General features: G+C 44.4%; 5 protein-coding genes across 7 annotated transcripts; 1 reads left to right on the forward strand and 4 right to left on the reverse strand.

Moving 5' to 3' along the window:
• Positions 1 to 465: 465 nt before the first annotated feature.
• On the reverse strand, positions 466 to 1,594 carry LOC109748716 (probable high-affinity nitrate transporter-activating protein 2.2). Its single transcript, XM_020307734.4, has 2 exons — positions 1,315 to 1,594; positions 466 to 1,208 (listed from the first exon to the last, which is right to left on the reverse strand). Exons 1-2 carry the CDS (start codon positions 1,451 to 1,453, stop codon positions 751 to 753), a joined length of 597 nt encoding a protein of 198 aa, XP_020163323.1. The 5' UTR covers positions 1,454 to 1,594; the 3' UTR covers positions 466 to 750.
• Positions 1,595 to 2,584: 990 nt separating this feature from the next.
• On the reverse strand, positions 2,585 to 6,057 carry LOC109748720 (serine/threonine-protein kinase AFC2). 2 transcript variants are annotated; one of them, XM_020307737.4, is made up of 12 exons: positions 5,752 to 6,057; positions 4,909 to 5,095; positions 4,790 to 4,816; positions 4,509 to 4,662; positions 4,355 to 4,403; positions 4,145 to 4,259; positions 3,885 to 3,976; positions 3,625 to 3,781; positions 3,472 to 3,536; positions 3,298 to 3,395; positions 3,100 to 3,202; positions 2,585 to 3,016 (listed from the first exon to the last, which is right to left on the reverse strand). In XM_020307737.4, the coding sequence occupies exons 1-12, from the start codon at positions 5,845 to 5,847 to the stop codon at positions 2,867 to 2,869; spliced, it is 1,293 nt and encodes a 430-aa protein (XP_020163326.1). In that variant the 5' UTR covers positions 5,848 to 6,057; the 3' UTR covers positions 2,585 to 2,866. The 2 variants fall into 2 exon arrangements, with proteins under 2 accessions (XP_020163326.1, XP_073357579.1); XM_073501478.1 differs by lacking the exons at positions 4,145 to 4,259; positions 4,355 to 4,403 and having other exon boundaries at positions 5,752 to 5,954.
• Positions 6,058 to 7,212: 1,155 nt separating this feature from the next.
• On the forward strand, positions 7,213 to 8,262 carry LOC141026037 (uncharacterized). Its single transcript, XM_073501986.1, has 3 exons — positions 7,213 to 7,408; positions 7,503 to 8,056; positions 8,254 to 8,262. The coding sequence occupies exons 1-3, from the start codon at positions 7,213 to 7,215 to the stop codon at positions 8,260 to 8,262; spliced, it is 759 nt and encodes a 252-aa protein (XP_073358087.1).
• A 2,176-nt stretch (positions 8,263 to 10,438) lies between these two features.
• On the reverse strand, positions 10,439 to 14,108 carry LOC109748717 (rhodanese-like domain-containing protein 11, chloroplastic). The gene is made up of 10 exons (XM_020307735.4): positions 13,315 to 14,108; positions 13,133 to 13,249; positions 12,792 to 12,899; positions 12,613 to 12,709; positions 12,223 to 12,262; positions 12,060 to 12,134; positions 11,437 to 11,524; positions 11,295 to 11,362; positions 10,907 to 10,979; positions 10,439 to 10,817 (listed from the first exon to the last, which is right to left on the reverse strand). Exons 1-10 carry the CDS (start codon positions 13,429 to 13,431, stop codon positions 10,734 to 10,736), a joined length of 867 nt encoding a protein of 288 aa, XP_020163324.1. The 5' UTR covers positions 13,432 to 14,108; the 3' UTR covers positions 10,439 to 10,733.
• On the reverse strand, positions 13,683 to 24,071 carry LOC109748714 (mRNA export factor GLE1). 2 transcript variants are annotated; one of them, XM_020307732.4, is made up of 15 exons: positions 23,814 to 24,071; positions 23,572 to 23,718; positions 23,342 to 23,488; positions 22,662 to 22,782; positions 21,706 to 21,854; positions 20,579 to 20,750; positions 20,092 to 20,287; positions 17,913 to 18,007; positions 17,645 to 17,715; positions 16,493 to 16,574; positions 15,909 to 16,004; positions 15,102 to 15,185; positions 14,723 to 14,851; positions 14,269 to 14,391; positions 13,683 to 14,196 (listed from the first exon to the last, which is right to left on the reverse strand). In XM_020307732.4, coding segments are annotated over exons 1-15 (1,833 nt in total). In that variant the 5' UTR covers positions 23,816 to 24,071; the 3' UTR covers positions 13,683 to 13,977. The 2 variants fall into 2 exon arrangements, with proteins under 2 accessions (XP_020163321.1, XP_020163320.1); XM_020307731.4 differs by having other exon boundaries at positions 22,662 to 22,785.
• Positions 24,072 to 25,677: the final 1,606 nt, after the last annotated feature.

The raw sequence follows: 25,677 nt of genomic DNA on the forward strand, positions 1-25,677 counted from the left end.
GGTCTCGGTCAAGGACTTGTGCTTCATGATTGTCCTGGATAGGAGGGCCCCCGAGGAAGGCCCTCACTTACTTGTGCATGTCTGTTTCCTGGGAGCTTTGAAATGAGCATACCATTAGAATTTTTAGGAATAATGTTGCCACTGCGACCATTGTTACCGCTAGGATCAAAGAGAAGGCCCTTTTTATGGGCACTTATCTCTTCTCCCCGCCTTGCGGGTCTCTGTTAAAATTCCTCTCTTAACTAATGAAAATGGCAAATCTTTTAAAAAAAAATTAAAACTGCTTGACCCAGACAAGAACCGGCTCTTTGTTTATGTATTGGTTTTCAGGGTTTTTGATCCAATCTCATTTCTACCATTAAAATAAAATGTGAAAACAAATGTGAAGAACTCGTCCGTTTTTGTTCCTAGAAGATATGCCCATCGGTGGTATTACAACATAACCAATTATATACGAGAGTCTCCGAAAAAGAAAAAGGAAACATCAACACTCTCTTACATATACAGTACAGTACAATTGTACGTACTCCCTCCGTTCTTAAATACTTGTCTTTTTAGGCATTTCAAATGACTATCACATACGGATGTATGTAGACATATTTTAGAGTGTAGATTCACTCATTTTACTCCGTATGTAGTTATTTGTTGAAATGCCTAGAAAGACAAGTATTTAGGAACGGAGGGAGTACGTTGCAAAGGACAAGAAGTCGCGCACAGACGAACACATCGCCACGGTTCTGACTTCCGAGTTTAGTTGTTCTTCTTGCGTTTCTCAATGAAGAAGAAGAAGGCGAGGGAGGCGACGGAGAAGGCGGAGAATACGCCGGCGGCGACCTTGATGGAGGTGGTGACGCCGGTGATGCTGACGACGTTGAAGGCGGAGGCGGGCGCGGTCTGGCCGTAGGCGACCTGCGTGCCGGAGGCGTCGAGCGCGTAGGCGCGCACGTAGTAGGTGGCGGTGGGGATGTCGAGGGCGACGCGGTACTCGACCTTGCCGGTGCCGGGGTAGGCCTGCTGGGTGACCTTGAACTGGCAGGTCTTGTCCTTCTTGAGGTCGTCGTGGGTCTTGCGCCACTCGCGCTCCTTCTGGCTCACCGGCGCGTAGCAGAGGCTCACCTTCACGTTCTTGTATTCGGCGTCCTTGCCGGCCGGCTGGCTCGCGTTCAGGGCCCACGTCACCGTGATCACGTCCTCGCCGGCGTGAAGAACTGGTCAAGGATCAGTTGATTTAGTCGTTAGCGTTAAGAAGATCCTTGTTTCCGTTCTCTGTCTTTGTTAACACCAATCCGTGAGATGCATATGCGACGGACGTACCTTGGCCGGGACTGGGGGATGCCGTGACGTCGAGGGTCACAGGCAGCTTGGAGAGGTACGCCACGGCGGCCGCCGGCGCGCAGCAGCCGGCGGCGAGGACCACCACCAGCAACGCCATGGCCAGCTCCGACCGTGCCATCGCCGCGATTCTAGCTTGGAACTTGGGCTCGAACTCGCAGCTGCTCGGTCAGAGAAGGTTGCGGCGGTTTGATGGATGGGAGAGATGGACGAGTACGGGTGGGTTTAGCGTGTATATGTAGGCACGTCGAGAGCGCTGACCATGAGCTGGAGCTGCCATCCCTCTTGCGTTCGAGGAGCCGGGGCACCCATTTGATTAACCTAATTACGATCGAAAGTCAGATCATCAACTAGTAGTTTTTATTTATTTTGTCTTCTCCGGCCAGCGGATGCTCTAGAGGGTCCGGAAGAGCGAGATGCGGCGACTGCAAATTAAGCTGCGGCAGGAGTCATTAACTGAGCTAATTATTGAAAAAATCTCGATTTTTTGTTCTATGTGCTTGCGTTCCAAACAAGAACTATTAGCTCGTCCCCAGTCGAGTACATGTATCATCGTCGACATTTCTGTCCATATCCATCCAGACATTGGCAGACTGAGCGTCGCGTCCTGAGTGGCAGCCTGAGGGAGAGCATTTCTAGTGCAGTTAGCCTTCCTTGTCTACAGCTGCAATTAGCTTACAAAGTGTTCACCTAGCTGTTGCAAATTTTATCCCAAAAAGAAAAGAAAAAACTATTGTTAATTTTATTGTGCAACGGACTGCAGCCAAAAAGCTCAACGGATTTCCATATGTTTCTCCATGTTGAATTTGTTGACAGCAAAAACATGCCGACATTGAAAACGGCAGTTAAAAAGCCATTGCAATACAACAAGAGGTCCGAGGCATACATAGTTCACGTGACTCTTAGCCATAACCAAAGGCTACAAGGGTGCATTATTTGCTTCACTTGGCTTTATCAATCAGAACGTAAGAGAAGCCATTTGACTTGTATAAAACGTTAGGAGGAGCCACCGGTGCAGATGAATCATCAACAACCTAGCACAGCAAGAATTGTATAAAACGTTAGCAATTGTACAGGTTTCATATCTAGGCTCCCTTTGGAACAATGCCATTGTACTTAAGCGGATTTCTACATATTTTTATTTGTAATAAGTTTAGACTGGTGAAGTGAGTCGTATTTCTCTGCTGTCTATACATTTTTTTTTGAACTGCCCAATTTTATTCAAAATACAAAAGCTGAATGACTTGAAGAATTTCCAACAAAATTAGTGTTGCCATCAAAATATATTCATTCAGAGAATCTCATCCCGATTACATACACATAAGTCAACATATGTACAGATAATGAGCAGGTTACACAAGCAATGCAACGAGAAAAGCTAGTGCTAAATCCTATCTAATTTAATTATTTCTTCCATTCCATGGAAGAGAGAATGGAATCTCTGCCATTCCATGAACACGACAAATGGAAGTCACGGCTCAAACATAGTACAAGTTAAGTTAGCGACATGGCAGATGCTAGGATCTTGGGCACATCATCTTCTTCGCTCACTCCGCTCCGTCAAGAATGGATGCTCAAGGGCCTCTTGGGCCGTTAGGCGGCTTGCTGGATCATAACTCAGCAGCCCTTGCAAAAGATTGATGAAGTCACCAGCAGAATGCTCAACGTTTTGCATCACCAGATTCTGCTTGCATAAAATCAGTCCGATTCATAAGCCAAACAAATCTAAAAATGGTCGCAATTTGAACGGTAACAACAGGATAATACCTGAAGCCGAGGCAGCTTCATGACAGCTTTCATGCTTTCCCGTGAGGCACATCCTTCAGACCAGTTTAAACGGCCCTTCCTCACATATTTCTCACCATGTCGACTACACAAAAGGAACAACAAAACACATAGTTTGAGTAATCCTCTCGCATGGCTGAAAGCTTATGACACTGGTATGGATCAAGGACGGCAACATACTCAGCCTTCTTGAGCATGTGATATGGCAACGGCCCAAGCACCCTCTCCATCATAGCAAGATGCTCCAAATTTTCATGGGTTTGAAACAGCGCCTCTCCCTGCAGTACCTCTGGTAACTCAAAAACTCCATCCTTGTGACTTGATAACAGATCAAAGTAAGCCCCAATGACGTACCGTGCAGAGTTCAACTAGTATACACCCAACGCTCCAGATATCACATGGGTAACTCCATCCAAGTCCTGAACAACCGTCATGGCAAATATAAATAACTTACAACCCCAAAATCTGGCTGAGGGGAAGAGCCTTTGCACTGGACGAGAAAGATACCCAGGATAACTTCCGGAGCCCGATAATGCCTAGTAGAAACTACATAGGTCTGGTCCTGCTGGTCATATGTGGTGCTGCCAAAATCAATAACCTTTATTGAACTGGACTTGGGCACACGTTTGTAGTAGGATCCCTCCTTCGGTGAACGGGATGAAACCTAGCAGTTATTAGCAAAGAATTAGCACAAACACCATACACAATAAACTAAAGTTGAATAATTTATAACTGCAAGGCCAAGTTAGAAAAAGAATAAAGTATACTTTGTAATCAGGAACTTTAATGTACTCCGGAGAAACAAGAAGAATGTTCTCGGGCTTTAAATCAGTGTGAATGAGGCGCAAATCATGCATAACTGCAACACACATTACAGAGAAGATAAATATTTGACAAAAGCACGTTAGATAATCCTAGCGATCATGAATTAAAAAGTCATCAACAGATGACACCCTAAAATAATGGAATAATGATCTACAATAGCATACTACTGCAGGTACAAGGGGTAGCGGAAGTGTGCACACACATGCTAGACATTCCAACAGTTGTTTGGCAACCTCCCGAACTATGGCAACTGGGAATGAGCGGTAACTGTTTTTCCGCAGAAACTCATATAAGCTTGGCCCAAGCTTCTCACAGACCTGCCCACCATTCATTCAAATTCACCAATGTTTAAGCTCAGGGTTATCTCTTGTGGTTAGTTGATAACTCTGCCATAATCTAATGATGTACTTACAATACAGATATGGTTACGATAGTCAAACCAGTTCCGAATTTGAACACAACTGCAAAATAGACCAGCTTATATACAGGCAATCTTAACAAAGTAAATCACACACAGGAATACAATATACACGGCAGGAATTGTGAAAGTGAAACTGAGGACTCACCTGGATCTGCTTTTTTCATATTTACAAAGCTGCTCGAGCATGCCAATTTCTATCATTGCAGCATCCCTGTACTTCTTAATGCCTCTGATGATCTTAATAGCCACCATTTCTTTCCGTTCCCTGTCCCAACATTCCAACACCTGACCAAAGGTACCTGATGTATTTGCAAACACATAATCAATTATGAGCACATCCTGCCGACGTCAACAATAGCAGTGTGCAAGAATCGCCTTGAGAATTCCAACATATCAACAGATGTAAAGGCTGCTGTCCAAACTGACCTTCACCCATTTTTGCATTAATCCTATCTGCAAACATAGATACAAACCATAAGAACAAAAATATGGAAAACGCTACACAGTTGAGAAATAAACAAACAAACTTGTGATAAGGTAATTACAGCGTGATGTGAGGTTGTCTCCCACAGCAAAAACATAATGTCCATCCTTGTCATCTTCTCTCAGGGGAGGGGTCGCAAAACGAAAAAGGCCTTGGGCCTCCTGAGAGGAAACAATACCACCTGAAGATAGCCCCATTGTCATAGCACTAATTACATTTGCAACCTCTTCCCCACACAACTTTTTTAGCTGCACCAGAAGACAATTATAAAAGGTTAGGAATAAAGAAAGTTTGAAAAAGAAATTCCATTTTACAACAACGAAATTCAGGAGATAAATTAGGATACAGACTGCAAAATATTATGCAGTTGCTACAAAATATCAGCATGGCCAAAACTGGAGGAATCTGATTGCGTTAGACTTAGTCATATGCAAATCTTCAGGAAACAATCAATTACTTAAGCGCAACAGATTATAATGAACGATAAAAGATCGACATAAATCAAGTGGAAACAAACATAAATCAAGTGGAAACAACATACTGCATCCTCGTCTGTTCCTTTTTTTTTATCGAACAGCATGCAAACCCTCGTAAACGGATCCGAAGGGTGTGCAAATTATTGAGAAACTCGGGAATATATACACCTACGATTATTAATCTTATCCAAGCAAAACTAAAGCATAATTCGGCCAACCCACGCCCTAATACGGAAACAGATGAACAGTATCACACTCAAATCTAAGTAAAAAGGCAAGGATCTACTTCGGGAGATCTGCATATGCTAACTATCGAAACGATTGAAATCGACATGACAGCAACTACTAATTAACGCAAACAAGCCACTACCCTGCAGATCTGCAGGCTAAAAGTTAAAAAAAAAACCGCGTACGGACCGGGGGTATACCTGAGGAATCTCGGGGCCGACATCCCAGCCAAGGCGCTGCCGCTTGCGCGGGCGGCGGTCGAGCGGCGCGTGCGGCATCTCGGCAAGGCACTCCATCGCTACCGAACGAAGCTCTCGAGACGAAGGCGGCGGGGCCAATTGGTTTGGTCTCCGGTGCGCAGCAACGAAGGAACGAATTCCGTGCGTCTCTAACCCTAGCACCCGCAGTTTATGGCGAGAGGGGAAAGAGATTAGGTGGCTCGCGGTGACGGGCGCGGGGGCAACACGCCTACAGGCTGTGCCGCTGACGGTTTCGGGCCAGGTCTGGTTTGCGGGCCAGAGCAGCCACCTGGCCCACACGTCCGCGATGTATCGGCGGAGGCGTGGGTAGGAGAATCGGTGGGTGTGGTAGACGCGTCCCTCGCTAGGGGCGTGGACCGCTCGTTCCTCCGTCGCGGTGTGCTTTTGCCGATCGGATTCGTGCACGCAGTTTCGCTACCAAGCTATCCGTCCACTCCGAGTGACGCGTGGGACCAAATCCAGGTTGGCCCAGATGTCAGATGGATCGATCCTTGTGCTGTTTCCTTCCGTCTTTTTTTTTCTTTTTGACATCACTGTTTCCTTCCGTCTTGGTTTGGTGGACCAAACAATTGAAGGCCAAAACCATGAGCCTCACGCTCGTCCTCTGCAATTGGTTGGGTGTTTATTAAACCCACGAGAGGAAGCAGTACACTCTTGTGAGTATGACATGTGGACCAGAGGCTACGACGGCCCACCGCTCGGTGACTACCTTCCAGAACGCACTCTGTGGAGAAATTGAAAACATATAACTGCGGTTTGGGCTTCTAACCCTAGTTGAGTTACGGAAAGGAATATCCGGCAACGAAACCCCTCGGTATGGTTTTCTAACCTGAGTTGGAGCTGGGTTATGAAAAGGAATATTCGGCACCTAAATTCGCACGGCATATTATCGGATTCCCCAATACAACCAACCGCAAGCAAGAGACCCCGTCATAAATAAAAAACCGCCAGCAAGAGACGGAAATATCTTCTCCACACAATGAGATTTATATCCACACATGTGAACAGTCCGGCTAGGAGAAAAGCGTTGAGAGAGTTCGTCGATGCCACTCGGCCGGGGATTTATTGTGCTCAGGAGTCCAAATTGGATGTTGTAGATCAATTTACCATTCTACAGCTTTGGTCCATCGTATCATTTTGGTGTGGGACTCATCGATCGCGACCATCACTAACGGTGTGCGTGACTCTAATTTTATTACGGCTTACGTGACACCGAGGGAGGGTGCACCTTGGTGGATTTCGGTTGTCTATGGGCCACAAGAGGATCATGAGAAGATCCAATTCATGGAAGAGCTGTCTGCGAGGCGATTGCTCTGTCCCGGACCTTGGTTAGCGATTGGAGACTTTAATCTCATCTTGAACGCGGCTGATAAGAGTAATGCCAACCTTGACAGGAGAATGATGGGAAAATTTAGACGGTTTGTGGATTCCAATGGTCTTAAGGAGCTCTTCTTGCATGGTCGTGCTTTCACGTGGAGCAACGAGAGGGAGAACCCCACCCTCACTAAGATTGATAGAGTGTTTGTCTCGGTCGATTGGGAGCTCGACCATCCTGATGGTTTGCTGCAAGCTCTGTCCACGGCCATTTCAGACCATTGTCCGCTTCACCTTGCCATGGAGGATCACTTACAGCCTCATAGAAGGTTTCGCTGAATCTTTTTGGACCAAACTTGGCGGTTTTGATGAGGCAGTGGTAGAGGCTTGGACATGTGACCCCAACATCTCGGACCCCTTCCTCAGACTAGACGTGCTTCTTCGTAAGACAGCTCATGATCTAACGGCTTGGGGACTGAGAAAGATTGGCAATGTTAAGCTTCAGATTGCTATGGCAAACTGGATCATTCTACAGCTTGATCGGGCAATGGATCACCGCACCCTCTCGGCAGAAGAAAGATGGCTCCGGAACACCCTCAAGCTCACTTCCTTGGGTTTGGCTTCGCTCGAGCGCACGATTGCACGGCAACGTTCACGAATCCGCTGGCTGGGCGAAGGAGATGCTAACACCAAGCTGTTTCATCTGGTGGCTAATGGCAGAAAGTTGAGAAACTTCATACCGGCATTGCAGCTCGAGGACTCTGTTATCACAGACCAAAACGGCAAGGAGGAGGCTTTCTATAATGCATATAAGGAGCTTTTGGGCACGTACCAGGCTAGAGAGCACACGATTGACCTCGACTTCCTGGGCATAACACCGTTGGACCTCCAAGAGCTGGATGCCATCTACACGGAGGAGGAGGTCTACTCGGTGATTAAAAGCATGCCATCCGAGAGAGCGCCAGGCCCGGATGGCTTCATCGGACTGTTCTTCCATAGGGCTTGGAGCATTATCAAAGATGATATCATGGCTGCAATTCACAAGCTCCAGTTTGGAAACGGAAGGGGATTTGGAAGATTAAATCAGGCGATTATTACCCTAATCCCTAAGAGACCGGATGCCTGCAGAATCCGTGACTTCAGACCGATCAGCCTACTACATAGCATACCGAAGATTAAGGCGAAGCTGATGGCCTCGAGGCTATGTCTGCGGATGCATGAGCTGGTCAGCATCAACCAATCGGCTTATATCAGAGGCAGGAACATACACGACAACTTCATGCTTGTCCGACAAGTTGCCAGGAGCTTGCATCGCAGAAAGGCTAAAGGAGTGTTGGTCAAGCTTGATATCTCCCGTGCCTTTGACTCTCTATCCTGGTCGTTCTTGCACGAGGTGCTGAGAGCCAAATGGTTCTCTGAACATTGGTGTTCTCAGCTTGCCATTCTCCTGTCTACGGCCAGCTCGCGAGTTCTAGTTAATGGATGTCCGGGCAGGAAATTCAGACATGTCAAAGGGCTGCGACAAGGGGACCCAGTTTCCCCACTGCTCTTCATCATTGCTATGGACGCCCTCACGGCTATGACTATGAAAGCGCAAGAATGGGGCGCGATTAGTGCTATGCCAGGGTGCACGCCTTTCCAAAGGTTATCGATCTACGCAGATGACGTTATTCTCTTCATCAGACCGACTTTTGCTGATCTGTGCTTTACTAGTTCTGCACTACAAATGTTTGGCACTGCTTCCGGACTTCACGTTAACTTCGCCAAGTCGTCTGCCATCATGATACGCTCTGATGAGACAGACTCGGAGAGAGTGGCGGCTGCTTTGCCATGGCGCATGGACTCCTTCCCGTGTAAGTATCTTGGCATGCAGCTTTCTATCAAGCAGCTCACTCGCTCGGATTGGCAGCCGGTGGTTGACGAGGTGCTTAACTTCCTGCCGGGTTGGCAGCGCGGATTGGTCACGAGACCGGGCAGACTGATTCTGGTCAACACGGTGATCAGAGCTAGACCCACACACCATATGTTGGTGGCTGAAGCGCCAAAGTGGGCGCTGGAGCGCGTGGACAAGAGCTGTCGTGCGTTCTTCTGGGCAGGAACTGAACAAATCCATGGAGGCAAGTGTCTGGTCTCGTGGCAAAAAGTGTGCCGACCCAAACAGCTTGGTGGTCTGGGAGTTTTGGACTTGAACAAGCATGGTCTGGCCTTGAGATTAAGGTGGGAGTGGCTCAAACGTACGGATGATTCGAGGCCCTGGCAGGGTTTGCCGTTAGCTATGGATGCTGACGTTCAGGTGGCTTTCAACAGTCTGGTGCATTGGAAACTGGGCAATGGAGAGAGAGTCCTATTCTGGAAGGATCGGTGGATGGATGGCTCGACTATGGAAGAGATTGCACCTCTCATACGACAGCGGGTCCGCACTCAAGTGGCCAATCGGCGCACGGTCAGAGAAGCCCTGCTCATGCATCAATGGGCCAATGACATTACGAGCGAGCTCTCTGCGGATGAGCTCTTTCAACTTATAAAGCTTTGGGATATTATGATCACTATGGTGTTTGACCCGATGGAGAGTGACACCCCCGTTTGGAGATGGGACAGCAGCGGAGTTTACACCTCTAGATTGACTTATGCCATGTTGTGGCACGACAGTGTGCGCTTTGCCCCAGCCGCGGCAATCTGGAAATGCTGGGCGCCTTTATCGTGCAAGCTGTTCATGTGGCTCGCCATGCAATACCGGCTTTGGACGGCGGATCGACGACTACGGCATGGTTTGCAAGACCAGACATCTGCTTGCTACATCTACGACCAAGAGGAGGATACGGTTGATCATATCTTGCTTCGCTGCGTCTTCGCGCGGCAAGTCTGGCATTGCTGCTTTCTACGAGCCAGGATCACGACTGACCTAGTCCCCACGTCCGATGACAAGATTGGTGGTTGCATGTGCGCATGCAGATCCCAAAAGAGGCTCGGAAAGGTTTCGACTCGGTTGTCATGCTCATCTGTTGGAGTCTTTGGAAGCATCGCAACGGGCTGGTGTTTGGTCCAACTAGAGAAGTCTCTTCTATCGCTAGTTTTACTGGTCAGATTTTTGATAATCTGCATACTTGGGCATCGGCAGGAGCTCACGGAGTTACCACACTTTATGAGTAGTAGAGTTTAGTTGTAGGAGTGGAGTTTCGAGGACCAGAGTCGTGACTACTTGTGAGTCACCTCGGCCTAGTGTAAGATTCATCTCTTGTACATATTTCTGCCTTCTATAAAGCTAAGGTACGCGATTGCGTACTCTCAAAAAAAAAAATCCACACATGTGATATTTTGAGACTAAGGTTTTCTCAACAGAATTTTCAACAGGAGAATTCCACGAAATCATAATTATCCTGTGCGGCCTGAACTTCTGTAATTCATTGAGTCAGAAATGAGGCTCTAGATTCATAACTAGATACTTCTAGGAAAGAACATTCCGTCTCTGTGTGCTATCATAGCAGGCCTGAGGAACGGCCGCAACTGTGTCCTCGTGCAGTTGTTTTGGGTCTCTCTCGAGATGAGCGGCCGAAATGCCGCCTTCAAGTTAGCTTGAACACCGCAGCATCTTCCTCGGAATCGATCAGTTAATGAGGCTGTAATTGTTGAAGCAGAGGGCCAATACTTTGGGCACCCACAAACAGAGCATCTGCTAGCACAATTGCCCCAACCTGTGTGGTTCGAGGAAGAAGAAGAATGTTTAAAGATCTTTCCATTGCAGACAAAAGTTAAGTACACGCATATTTTTCAAAACGAATACCAATCGGCCCGTGAAGAGCAGCCGATATCCCCATCCTTCCTTTGCAGCCTGTGCACGTTGCTGATCCGTCCAGCTGAAACCAAGTTGTCAGAAAAGATTCAGGATTAGTAACATAGTGGATGTCATTTCACTAACAATGCTGAATGCCTTTGTGGAATGCTGAAACATATTTGGATCATCTCAGAATGATTAGAAAACACAGTATCATGCTTATCTACATGTGTACTGTAATCTGATCGCTCAAGTCTTAGATTGGTGGCAAGGTCATAGCTTGTATCTCACAGGAAAATCTTCAACCTTAATACAAGGCCTTGGTGCACACATTTTGGTGAGGAAAATAACACCGTCACACTGACATTATCATAGGTGTTGAGGTCCTGGAACTTACCCAAAAAATTCAGAAACCCCACCAATACCAGCAAGCTTGAAAGCTTGGGAACCTTCCCGCTCAAAGTCCTATAAAGAGGGAAAAAAACATGAAATTAATATAACTCCAAAATAGAAGATCATACGATGACTCCTACTCCTACCTCCTCTTCAGCAGCTTCCAATCCTCCTTGTACCCAGAATAAATTTTCGAAGCCAGCATTGTAAAGTTGCTCAGCGGCAGCAATTGATCTGCCAAACATTTTTGGGGATATCAAAACTGTCAGACAAAAATCCACACCGGACGTTGAATCGCAAATGTTGTATGATGGATGCTACAAGATGTAGCAGTAGCACCAATACGATGGGCACATGCAACCTTAAATTACAAGAGTGCAATGACTGAAAGAGTGATATTTTGTTCAAGATTTCTTTTAGAATCATTTGTCCAAGATTTAGGTAGCTGAAATAGCATCTTGTGTGTATGAGCAGCATGCCACACAAAGCTCAAGTTTAAGAAGTGGTATGCGCCGCTGTCCAGCAAACGGTAGAGACCTTTCTAGTCACATGGTGAGTCCAAATACAGCATAAAAAACAGTGCTCCATGAAGAACATAGGATGATGAGATGATTTAAGTTCCACAAAGGCCAGCAAGGTGAAAAGGTATGAGTATGTGTTGTCAGTGTGTCATGCAGTGCAAATCCAGCATCAGAAAGTCAGAGAATGAGCTAATAAGCAGTACAAATCCAACATCAGAAACTTAGAAAGTGAGCTAACAAGCAATTACCTCAGTCCCTTCTGGCATACTAGGATGATATCTGTATCTTTTGAGAACTTCTCCTCGGTCTGCTGTACAAAGTTCCTAGGAATTTGTTGTAAAGTCAGTCAATCAAATTGGTTTTAAAATACAATTCATGAGAGGCCCAAGTTTTAACAAATGTCAAGCATACTTATTGAATGACATTGTTGAGCTGCCACTCCACCAGCCACCTATTATGCAAGAGTGATGAGAGTTTAGTCACACTTGAAGTCTAGAACTGCAAATGGTGGTACCATATGAGTTGACATATTACAAACGATGGTATCGTATGAGTTGAAAATAAGTCAATCTATGTTGAAAGAAAAGGCCTGTTTTACATCTCGTAACTGTGTTTGATGCACTATTAGCTGATTAGTCTCCAGTCTGGATTGTCTATACTGAAGAATCACTCCATGTTATGGTCCTTCTATGGCAGCTTTTATAATGAAATAGTGCGAACAAAGTTGAACAAATGCCTTCAAGACAGTAGTGCAAGCAACAGTCAGATCCAACGATGTAGCCAGAACTCCATTTGGCATACCAATCATAAAGTTGAATGCTTTCTTGCTGAGGCCATTCAAATCAGACGATGTATCCACATCGAATACTGGAATCCAGGTAGAACCTTTCACCCAGGCCTGTGATACAAGCAAAGGACAGGAAAATGTGAGCATCCACGATTAACCAACACTAGAAATGGTTTTTGGTCCTACCACCAACCTTTTGACGCTCATTTGAAGGCCTAACATCCAGAAGGACCTTGTCCGTGAGTTTGAATGTATAGCCAGCTTCCCTTGGTGTAAGGGTCTTAATCTTCTGCTCCCTGATCTTCAAGCAGAGCATTCCACGGCCATACAAATAACAGCAGTTCATCATTTAGAGATTCATACATGCATCACGCAGATGCCGAATTCAAACTACAAAGCTTAAGCTAAGAGCGCCGTGATTCCGAGATAAAGTAACTTCAGAGGAGGTTTGCACCACCGGTGGTACTGTAGACGCGTAGTGTAAACGAAATGAGAAGAGTAGAAAGGCGTGAGAGTTGAGAGAGGTGAGCTCACCAGCGTCTCCCACCGCCTCCTGGCAGCGGCCATCTCCTTGGCCTGCCTCGTCTCCTCCTCCTCGCCCCCCTGCCCGTCCCCCACTGCCGCCCCCATCTTCACCACCCCACTCCACCGCTGCACCACCGGCAGCTCAGGGCACAGAAAGAGCACAGGAAAACGCAGGAGACAAAAGCGCGTACCTTTGAAGGGAGCAGGCGAGGACGAAAGTAGCGGGAACGGGAGGAGGAATGCGCCGCGGCGGCAGGGGAGGAGGCGCCGGCGACGCGGCGTGCGAGGCTGAGAGGTGGCGCTGCCATTTTCTTGCTTTCCTCTCAGACAGGAGGTTTTAGGCTTTTAGCCGTAGATAGCTTTATCCCCATCTCGTACTCGGCTCTGCAATTGGCCAAGGGGAGTGCAACTGCAGACCTCGTGGGGACCGGAGAACTGGACTGATATTGAGGCCTGAAAGAGATGCATGGATGGAAAGGGCGTGCACAGCTGCACTGAACATCCTGGTGCTGCGACTAACAATACTTCAGAAGCAAGTGTTTTGTGCTACAAACAATAATTTGATCAACGCAGATGAATTGCATTCAAAACAACGTTGAGTTCAAACTAACAGAAGGTTTGCACCTCATAGTACAGACACACAGTACATACAACAAATCCCATGACCTCCACCAAGTGGCACTTGTATCCTAATTTACTAACATGATGAAATCCATCCAAAATAATCTTCAAGACGATTTTAGGCTTCTTCATAAGTTACACCCACGCAGCTTACTCAGACGAAATAGATGCACCAACTGGTAACTGCTGCTGCTAATCATAGTTGTAGCTCCATGCCGATCCGATGTTAATCTTCACAAGAACATTTTCGATAGCAGCTGCTGGGCGAGGTACTGCCCTTCTGGCTCCTCCAGATAAATTTTGTCATTCAGATAATTCTGTAGATTATTGATAGCCTCTGGATGAACTTTCGAACCTTGTGCTTTCAAAGCTGGTATGAAGTGCCGCGATATTACATCTAGAATTTTCATGAACTGTGATCCATATTTCTTGTGAAGCGCAAAACCAGCCACCTAAAATGAGCACAATCCTAGTTAGCTGCATACACAGATAGTCAAACACAAAGCACCAATGCGGATTTCTACCTTGAGGAAAGCATGAAGGGCAAAAGCAGTGGCTGGGATTGCTGGAAGAGTATTGAGGAACATTGCAAGCCATTTCCATCCCTCAGCTAAGCCATGTGGATGCCGCACACCTTTGATTTCTGTCTGTAGACAAAATTATGCAGTCATATTTCTGCTCTATTACAAAACAACAGTCTGTTCAACACAAGTCTTCTACTTAAATAATGTGATAGCATACAACATGGTATGTAATAACTTGTCAAGGTTCATCATATGTTGTCATTGCACAAACCATGGCAAAACATACTTGTTATCACTGTGCTGAAATTTAAAATAATGGATTGCAGTTAACAGGAAAACAGCCTATTGTTACGGAAAGGGCAGAACATAAAATACATTTTTACTGCCAAATCTTAATCAGACTTGACTGATGTTTTCACCAAACTGATTATATCTACACAAGGACTATACACACCTGAACCATGGCAGCATACAGTTTGACGTATGCAACAACATTTACCAAATACTTCTCAGTGCTCTGAAGTTTTCCATCTTCTTCCTGGTAGCCAATAAGCCTGAAGTAATCTGTGTTTCGTGCTTGTGCCTAAGCAATTACAGATCATGAGATAATCCAAATATATGAGCCAAAAAACATCAAAAAATAGTACACATTTTCAAACCCTAAAATCAGGTGCATTCACAGTTCAAAAACATAGATATAACTCTGAGATTTGAAATATTGTATCTTTTGGGCACATATTCCAAGAAATGGCAAACCAAAAACATAAGGTTTCTGTTGTAAGAAGATAAGAAAGCACAACAATGCTGAAAAGTTCAGTGACATCAAGACTTACATTTAAAGCATGCAGATGCTTTGGGACTGTGTACATGCAAACTTTGTTGAACTCGGCCAGAAGATAATCCATTGCATCTGGTACCTGAGCATTCACATGTGTCACGTGACAAAAATTTGACTGTATTCTCTTTGTAGTTTCCATAAAAATGCATTAGAAGATGAGTTACACGCAGAATTAGAACTGATTGATTATCATCATACTAGCTCTGCAGCAAAGATTGCACACATCTGAAGCCATATGAAATAGGAAAAATCTCATCTTGATAGCAATATGAGGATGCAAAATTGCTTTTAAGACAAACAAATTAACAGGATATGAATGTTTATGACAGAGAATCTACAGTGGCCCTGAGTTTATCAGCACCATGTTGCACTTCTGTATCTGACCTATTCAGAGACCATTTAAATTGGCATAAAATTAAATAAAAAATAATTGTTGTCAAACCTCAGTTCCACACAATTCAAGCTGATATGTCATGCAAGCAAACTATATTTTCACCAAGACTATTTTGACTATCACAAGTTCACAATAAGTCCTGGTAAACAAAACTGCGGCATGTGCACTTGTGTCTACCAGAATATCAAATATATGTAACATGTTACATGTAGCAGACCTGCAAGAAAGAATTATCCACACATTATCTGTTCAGAAAGTTAACAGAATTTTCAATTTACATAACTACATAGTTATGTTGCCTGTTACATACTGAAATAACACAAACAAAATAGCAAATTGTAGCGATCAATCCACTCAGACTCGGTAATGACTAATGAGCAGTAACACCCCACAAAACCAAAAAGATACCTGATTAGTGACCAGTAGCATGACATATCCACAAGCAAAGGCTAATTTTCCAAAGGTCTTGTCCGTCGGATTCCGACTTTTGACTATTGAAATCATCTGCAAAGTAATATCACGTAATTATTGAAGTGTGCTATATTGAGAATGGTTCAATATGAGTAGAAGTCACATAATTTTCCACAATTGCTAGTTTCAATTCATGCATGGGTGCGTAACTATGTTCAAAATAAAATATTAGCAGCTACAGAAAACACACCATCTAGACTGTAGTATAAAGACTGTAAATATAACAAATCAAGTAGTAATACCATGTTTCTCCCCAAAACAGAAGGTGTCACCATCAACGCACCAGCTAAAGTACATAAACAAGAAAACCATGATTTGCTAATGATTCATGTTTCAAAAGCAAGTGTTTAGGTTTTCATTTACATATGTAACTCTATTGATACTTAAATAGAACCAATCCTGCCAATAACCATGCATGCATGATCATTCTATAGGCCCGTGGACTTGTTTGATAAGCCAGACATATACCATGATGTTTTCTAAAAAGAAAATATAGCAGATAAATGTAGGCATGTAGCTACCTTGTCTGCAAATAAACGACAAGCGATTGGACGAGGACAATCTTGTCCATCTAAAGCTTTAATAAGCTCACTAGCCCTGGCTCTGCAAGGAACAATTAAGGATTCAAGTTAAATATAAGAGCTCATACCAAATGATGACCTAACCAGCAACTGATATGAACAAACTAACTAGTATTTGCATTTATCATGCACAAGCAATTAAGAACGACAGAAGACAAAGGAACAATAAATTGGTACTAACAACCATGCTGGCAAAATTGACAGGAACAGATATGCTTAGAAGCAAGCATCCACAACTTGAGTAATAATTGAATGGTGCAAGCTAATGATGGACCAACTTGAATTGCTAACATGACGGTAAGGAATTCCAGGTTATTCTGGCGGCATGTTCATCCCATTATGGTACCTTATGTAGTCATATAAAACAGTGATGTAGCCAGCTTCTCATTTCCCAAACCATATGGAATCACTTCAATATATATATTTTATCTTTCCAATGAACAAAACACAATTCAGTTCCTCAATTTTCTATGAATAGAAATCCTTTCACCTCTGGTGAGAGCATTGAACCACTTCCGATGTGGCATTTATTTAGATTCATTGTAATTGTTTACAAAAAGGAAGGATTACCACTTGATTTAAATAGGGTATATGAATAACTAATTAGTTACTGCATTTGATATTCCTCTTTCTATCACTGAACAACAGAAACAAGCATTTTTCTTGAAAAAACAAGTTACTGGTAGTAAGTTTGCATATCAGTCTAAGAGACAGCTGTTCCCACTATTTTAATCCAAAGTGATACAAAAATATTTGTGAAGGACTACAAAACATTGGAAATCCTCTATTCCTAAATAGTTGCAGCCCACTATCTAATTTTCCTCTCCATGCAACAATGCCACATCATCAAGTCATGCATGTAGTTATAAGTTATCTTTTTTGCATTAATATTCATGCAAGACACGCCACCTCATAAACTCATGCATGTCTTCTTCTTAGGAACTAAATACTTTTACATTAGTTTTAGTTTATTTAGCACTTATTTATGCATTAGTTTTAGTCACAATGGTAGCTTTCTTGTATTTTAAGTGTCCTTATCTGAATTGAACTCTAGCATTTAAGGAGTATTGTATTTATTAGTTGTATACTCACTTGACACTGTCAGTAGTTGGCATAAGTTTACTGATAGACTTTCCAATTTGTCGGTCATATCGGCTATATTCCTGCACAATATAACATGGTATCAGTCAAATACAGCCATACAGGTAAGCAGCATGCTAAATATAGGTCAGGGACTGACATATGGCGGTACAGTGGAAACCCGGAAAGGGTTGACAGATCAGAATTAGCAAATCAACCAGTTGCAGCAAGTTGTTCAAAATTGCAATTGAGGAGAAAGATCCTTCAGAGAAAATAAGACCTTGCTGAGGTAAATGTTTGATGGCACTTGGTCATGTAATGTGCGCCTCCGTGATTCCGCTTCTAATGCAGAACTATCAGCATAAATTTTTATTCCTGGAATAAATAAGATTAATTAGTTAATTAATTAATTAAACACAATCCCAATAAATCAAGCTACAGCAGATAAAATTTTGATTTTCTTTTCCTCGAATGAGGGAAAACACCTCACCCCACTTAATAATGCAGTTGGGAACCAACGGTTCGGATAGATAGCAAACTTGATATAGAAATAGAATATTATTGGTAAATTGTGAATGCATGAAGGTGCAAATACCAATGCTTTATTTCCCTGTGTGTGCTCAAAGAGCACGATGTGTGTTTCATGCAAGCACTGGACAATCCTTAGCATGGTTTCCAGAATCCAACACAGAATTTTAAGAGTAAATAATGCCTGCAGTACAACAACTTGGCTTGCGGGGCACTTTAGTCCAAGCTCCAAAACACTTGTTTGGCACCCTGGACTTGGCTTGCGTGGCGCATACAGTTCAAACAACACAACCACCGTGTATAGCGCCGATCTGACTTGCGGGGCTTTGCCTCCAAAATACACCTCGCAATCGTCCTTCCCTTGTGCCTCGTCGCCTCCATTCCTCGCCAGAAGCTTGGGAGCTGCAGCAGCTGCTTCCATAAACAGATCATCTGGAGCTGCCATGGGCTCGTCATCGGCCAAGTGATGGAGGAGGATGAAACTGTATTGGAAGCTGGTGGATAGCCCAGAGTGCAAGCGGAGGGGTGGTGAAAGTGTACACTTTCGTTGACGACGAGGAACTTCGACAAGGACTACTACCAACGCCTGAACCACAACCCGACTTAAATAAAATGCACCAGAGATCGTGGGCTGCTGAGCAGTCACCACTGTATCACTCGCTTCCTGCCTCAACAACAACAACAACAACAACAACAAAGCCTTTAGTCCCAAACAAGTTGGGGTAGGCTAGAGCTGAAACCCATAAGATCTCGCAACCAACTCATGGTTCTGGCACATGGATAGCTAGCTTCCACGCACCCCTGTCCATGGCTAGTACTTTGGTGATACTCCAGTCCTTAAGATCCCTCCTTACCGACTCCTCCCATGTCAAGTTCGGTCTACCCCGACCTCTCTTGACATTATCAGCATGCTTTAGCCGTCCGCTATGCACTGGAGCTTCTGAAGGCCTGAGCTGAATATGCCCAAACCATCTCAGACGATGTTGGACAAGCTTCTCTTCAATCGGTGCTACCCCAACTCTATCCCGTATATCATCATTCCGGACCCGGTCCTTCCTTGTGTGGCCACTCGCTTCCTGCCTCGAGTACGTCAAATCAATTGGATAAATGGACGCGATTATGAGTGTGTGGGCTCGTCATGCCCGGCGCACGTGTGACTCTGTCCACGCACTTTCCATGTGGGATGGCTATGTCCGCTGTATAAGCGCCATGGCGTCATGTGGACCTTACATGATCCCACAAGCCAAGTTACGGGTCCGGAACAAGCATTTTGCAAGCTGTTGTACTGCGCCGTTATTTGCTGGCATTTTAATAATACAAGCTGTCACATTTACAATTTCTGAAGAATATAAGAAATAATTTCTGCAAAAAGTGTGTATCTCCACCCAGGTTGATTCACACCCTGTATTCTCTCTTTTTCCCCTACTTCAGAAGGTTATGAAATAATTTTAAAAACATATGGATGGTGTTGAACATGCTAATATATGTACACTTGCAATTTTTGGTGAAATATATGACTCCATGCAGCATACACACGAGAAACAAATTTTGTATCCTTGGATAGCATGCTATTAACTACTCTGCCCTGTACTAGTTTGTTATGTTTGTATCAATTTTTGCAAGTGTACACGCTATGCCTGGATAAAGATTCATGAATATTTTTTCAACTTATTACACAACTTCTTGAAATGAACCAAAAGGAGACATTATTGGGTGTGAATTGACCCGGTTTGAGAAAATCCACTTTAATAACTTATGCAAGCGCTAACTCCACTTTAAGTGCACAAAACGACATAAAATATGGAGTTCAGAGAATTCACAAGCAAGCATTTGCACGTATTTTCATTACGAGGAAAAACATAGATGCAAGAGTTTAGAGGTAACTGTAAAAAAATTAGTTTGCAAATCAGTTCTACAGAAATGAAACACACCTGGTAATTCTGATTTGATTTCAGTACTGGTTGCCATTGTTGCATGGGCGACACTGTTCTGAGGAATTTGGCTAGATGTGGAAACTGCTTCTGCCCTCGATTTAGCAGCTTCCTTTTCTGCAGCTTCCTTTTGAGCAGCTTCATATGCTGCTTTCTGTGCATCAGCTGCTAATTTTGCAGTTGCCTTCTGCCTGGCCTGCATCACCATTCATGAACTTTTCAGGTTAAGTGCACAGGCATTTTAACTGACTAGAAGTTAACTGAAGAAAAAATGTTTCCCGAAATAGCAATTGTTAATTAAAAATCTAAGGAAAAATCAGAGTACATAACTGGAGGAAAGAAGTAATAACAACCAACAAAATATTAGTTTGATCGATACAAAACAACTCACTCCACACCACATGTTACAGAAATGGACTAGGGCCTCAAATACCACATCATGTGTATAAAAACAGACCAGGTAAACGACAAATCTGGGCAAACAAACCTCTGCTTCTTGTCTGGCCCTTTCCTGTTTTATTTTTTCTTCCTTCATAGATTGCTCCCTTCTTTTAGCTTCTTCAACAGCCGCATCATCTCTTATTCTACGTTCCACAATCTGGGATTTCTGTTCATGATCCCTTTGGACCATAGATAAGTGTTTATCGAGTACTTCTGCACTACAAGAAGCAGTAAGGTAACATGATAGTGAGTCTAACAAAAGATTATTATAGATTAAAAGTGTTACAACATACATGATGTGACATTGTGAGTCTATGATGACTCAGAAGTCACATAGTTAACGGCTCAATGGTATCATTATACTTGGCAGATTGTCCCTAAGACCAAAGGTTATCTTTCTTATTAAAAACATAAAACTAAGAAGAATGAATTGGAATGTTGGGCTTTAAATGGTACAATTGTCAGGTATTGTAACAATAGTGCACAGAACTAGAAAATTAATATAATCATATATTTTGTAGTTTAACAGAACATACTCCTGAAACAAGCAGGGAAATGGCATTTTTATAAAGAAAAAGAGACAGTTGGTACAAAAGATGTCATCATATCAGGTCCCAATAGAAGATCTCTTGGGATGCTAAGATAGATATGGTACCAAAGCGAACAGATAGATAACCAAACACTGTTTTCAAGAGTCAAGAACCTACTCTTCATCATTTGGCCAAATTCCACATTGCAAGCATACTAACATAGAGTATGTTCATATTATTATGCATGACAAGCTCAACTAGTTGTAAGCAAGAAAAGGCAAACTCATTATGCAAATTAGTTCGCTCTTGAACATTGAAACCTAAAACTTCTTTAAAAAATCACTCCTTGCTCACATAAGCAGCATACTTCAAAAAAATATAATCAGGGACATTGTGTATGGTGGAGAAACAAACAAATAGAGAATTAAACTTATAGACTAGCAGTAGATTGTTATGTGCCAAAAGTCACCAGTAACAAAAGATAGTATGCTATATGAAGCTTAATGCTGAACTAGTATGAGAACTCCCCTTGCATCTTAAATATACTAACCAAAGATCCAGTAAAATATAAAATTTCTCTGATTCTAAAAAATTGCAATATAGTTTTAGAGGCACTAGAAATAAAAAAAATAAAAGTACGTACATTTTTCTCTGGAATTGGACATCTAGCCTTCTATCTATCTCTTTTCGTGATTCTGCATATTTCTGAAGTCGAGCAAATGCAGAGATTGCTCTCTGGATTTCGTTTTGGTGGCATACCTCCAATGAAGATAACTTACTTCTAACTTCCTCCTGAAGATCAAACAGCATGAGTGAAAAATAAAATATTTAAAGTAGCAAATAAGGGCTGTGCCCAGTACATCGTTGTCAAAGCAAGACAATGACACTGTTCAGAAAATATTTAAATAACTAAATTCAATAAAGTTGCATAATGGATATTGTTTGATCAGCAAGTGAAGTGTCATCACAGAAATACATGTCTACTACAATGCGTCTTTATACTGTGTGTACTATTATCACATCAAACGTGTCATAACTTAATAAATGACATTTTTGTTAAAATCCTGGAGAAATCTATGCTCCACTATCCAGCTATAATCCAAGATCGAAAAAAATCACCCAGGAGAAAAGACAATAAGTGTATGTAGAATAGGCAAATCAACATTTACCCAGATGCAATAATAAGAAATTTACTTCTTTGGGGTCCCTGTTATTTCACTCAGAACTTTCATGTCTCATTATGCAAATTATATTCAAAATCTCGAGGTGTGTTCCATCAATTGTCAGTATAGCATGTCCAGTAAGCTTAAACAGAACCAAGAAGCTCCATCCAGATATTAAATCTGTAAGATGGACGAAAAGATGTGAAGTGCCCACATGCCCGGAACACTTAAAAAGGTAGTTGTAATACACAAACCTTTGCAGAAAAAAAAAACATTCGGCGCGGTATAACTAATAGTTACCCTAAACTGCAATGAGGACAAATGACAAAAATGCAACGTGCTCTACTACTGAGAGATCAAGGTAAAGTCATGGAAACATCACTAGCATACTGTGTTTATTAGAGAGGAACAACAGAGTAGAATTTCCAGTACACACTTGAATTTTGAGATGATGATCGCGTTCCAGCTCAAGCAGAATGCTTTTCTCTATGCTCCTTTTCTCCATCAGGTGGTATGATGTACTGCCGCATTCTATTTCATCCCCTGATTCTTCAAAGCTGCTAGGAATAAATAAATGAGATAACTTAGCTCAGTATGCGGTAAATGAACTTTGATGTGCTTATTTTTTAAGCTGTTGCAGATAAGATTTCCCTAAAGTTCATTGCTCTTCTTTGTAAATAAAATTAAATGTGGATAAATTGGGTTGACTAATGATTGTCCTCTCACACTCCATCTAATGTGTTCTGCAATGAGAAGTTATAGAATGATTGAAAGATAGGCAGGTAACCAAACACTCAATTTCCAAAGGCAGTTCAACACCACGAGGTTATCATAATCCACCTCAGTGTCAAACGGGGCCTTAGAATACATAACATGCATAAACTCATGAGGTAGACTTCTATTATTCTGCAGAGCAAACAAGAAAAGAATGATGCAGGCATAGTTAATGGCTCAATGGTACCATTATACTTTGCAGGTTGCCGCTAAGACCAAAGGCTATCTTCAGCTTAGGAGATGTCAGACGGTCCGTTTCAGGTGATATTGACAAACTATGAAACAAAAATTTCATGAGAAAAATGCAACTGCAGGAACCAAATTGCAGTATCAAGCTCTCACCTGCATTCGAGATCATTACATGAGAACCTGGCTCCGGTCACAAGAGCCCGGGCAGCCTCATTATCGTTATCGTCTTCCTCGTCCGTGTCGTCTTCCTCCTCAATCCGCATCACAAAGGCCTTCTTCCTTGCGCTGCCACCGCTAGCCCTAAATAGACCAAAAAATAAAAGCAGAGTCAAATTCATCGGCAAATCAAACGAGCGTACAATTGCGAGAGAGATGCGACATACCACTCCGGCTGCTGCTTGAGGGGCGTGGGGGGCGTGGCGCGGCGGGTGGCTTCGAGTGCGTCGAGCTCGGTGAGGACCTCGCCGAGGGTCCAGCTCGGGCGGGGGTCGAGTGCCCTGGGGCATCGCAGCTCCAGGCGCGTGAACGCCCTGCGAGGAGGTGGGCAGGGGAGGCAAGGTCAGTCTCGACGAACACCGGCCGGATGGAGGCAGCGGGGGTGCGAAAAAGGGCGATGCAGGGTTACATGGCGGTCGTCGCCGGCGAGGCAGCGCACGCGCCCTGCCCGGCCAAAACTTGACGAGGTGCCGCGCGACGGAGGTGCTCGGCGGGGGCGGGCGGCGGCCCTGGCGCCCAGGTGCGGTCGATTCAGCCAAGGCGTTTGAAAAGAAGGTCCCCGATTGGTGAAATCAGGTCAGGTCAGCGTCGGATCAACGCAGACTTGCCTGGGCTGAGGCGTCCCTCGGCGTCGGATCAACGCAGACTTGCCTGGGCTGAGGCGTCCCTCGGCGTCGGATCAACGCAGACTTGCCTGGCCTGAGGCGTCCCTCGGCGTCGGATCAACGCAGACTTGCCTGGCCTGGGGTAAGCCAGTGAGTGGTGCGTGGCCCAAATCGAGCGCCTGGCGACCGGCGAAAGCAGCCTGGAAGGACGTCGCTCCGCTGCCGCGGTTCGCGCTAGTTCACGCCAGCCGGCGATACAGCCAGCGGCCTACAGTCGCATGCCGATAACAAAGCCAACGGTCAACATAGGAGCCAATTTTTAAAAAAGACATCTTTCACGCCGGCAACAAAGCCAGCGGTCAGCCCTCAAAATGAACAAGTTTTTTACGCCGGCACACCAGCTAGCCTTTAAAATGAACGGACGTCGGCCACGGCCCGAGGCCTCACCTAGTTCATGCCGTCGCGGGCGAACATCTCCTTCTGCCAATTCGCAAACCAAGCCTTCCTCTCCGGCGACATGTTGGTCTTGTCCACGCTCATGAACACGAGTGCCACCTCTTTAGCTTTGGTGTCCGCCATGGTGGCCTCGATCTCGAACTTCTTGAGTTGAGCGGCCTCCTCGATGTCAAGCTTCCTCCTCTTCGTTGCCTCCTCCATCTCAAGCTTCATCCTCTTCGTTGCCTCCTCCATCTCAAGCTTCCTCCTCTCTGCAGCCTCCTTCATGGCAAGTTTCTTCGTTCGGAGCTCTAGATATATCTTCATTTGCTCCTTCTCTCGTCCCTCACTTTATTTTGGCTCATCATGTTCTTCAAAGTGCCTTGCAAGGCAATGGAAGACGCATCACGCCTCTCATCGGCCTTCGAGCTTGTCTTGCCCCTCGGCCTCTTGAGCAAGTCTCCCTCATCAGCCACGCCCTTCTTCCCTCCTTTATTCTTACGAGCGGTATATTGGTCTTTGAACTTGGCACAATCTTTAATGAGCGTCCAACAATGCTTATTCTTGTGTCGGGCCTTGAATGCTTCCAAAGATTGAAATGCCTACACAATCATTGATGTTGATGCTAATGTAATAGCGAAGGACACAACATGTATGAAAACGAAAAAAGCATGCCAACATGAATGGACACAAAATGAAAAGGCAAGATGTTCATACCAAGTCACCAATGCCAAGGCCACTCACGCGACCTTTCTTCTTCGTCACAGGGCGCGCGGCCACACCCGCATCGCCGGGGTTTGTCGGGTCACCGTCCATGGAGGAGGGAAAGGAGGGGGCGCGGGGAAGGTTAGGAGGAAATGGAGGGAAAGTGGGACGGTGTGTCCCCGACAGGCGGGCTAGGGGAGGGCAAGGGCGCACGTCCTGCCCATCCGCGCTTTGTCCGTTTGGCTGCAAACGCGGCCCAAACTTGGGCCGAGAATGGGTCGAAAGCAGACCGAAAATGGACATTTGTCCGTTTTGCTCCCGCGTGTTGGGCCGTGGTTTGTGTCTGTTTACCCCAAACGAATGTGGGCGGACGATTTGAGATCGTGCGTTGAAGTTGCCCTAAGCTCCCTGGAAATAGGGAGCTGTGAGCGATCCAGGCTTTGGCCTCATGGTTGACCCCACTGGTTAATGGGAGTAAGCGTTGGTTTAAACTGAATTTTCTTAGGGGTTCAATCGGGATCCAAAAGT

Source organism: Aegilops tauschii, chromosome 6 (genome assembly GCF_002575655.3).
Source record: "Aegilops tauschii subsp. strangulata cultivar AL8/78 chromosome 6, Aet v6.0, whole genome shotgun sequence".
Taxonomy (NCBI): domain Eukaryota; kingdom Viridiplantae; phylum Streptophyta; class Magnoliopsida; order Poales; family Poaceae; genus Aegilops; species Aegilops tauschii.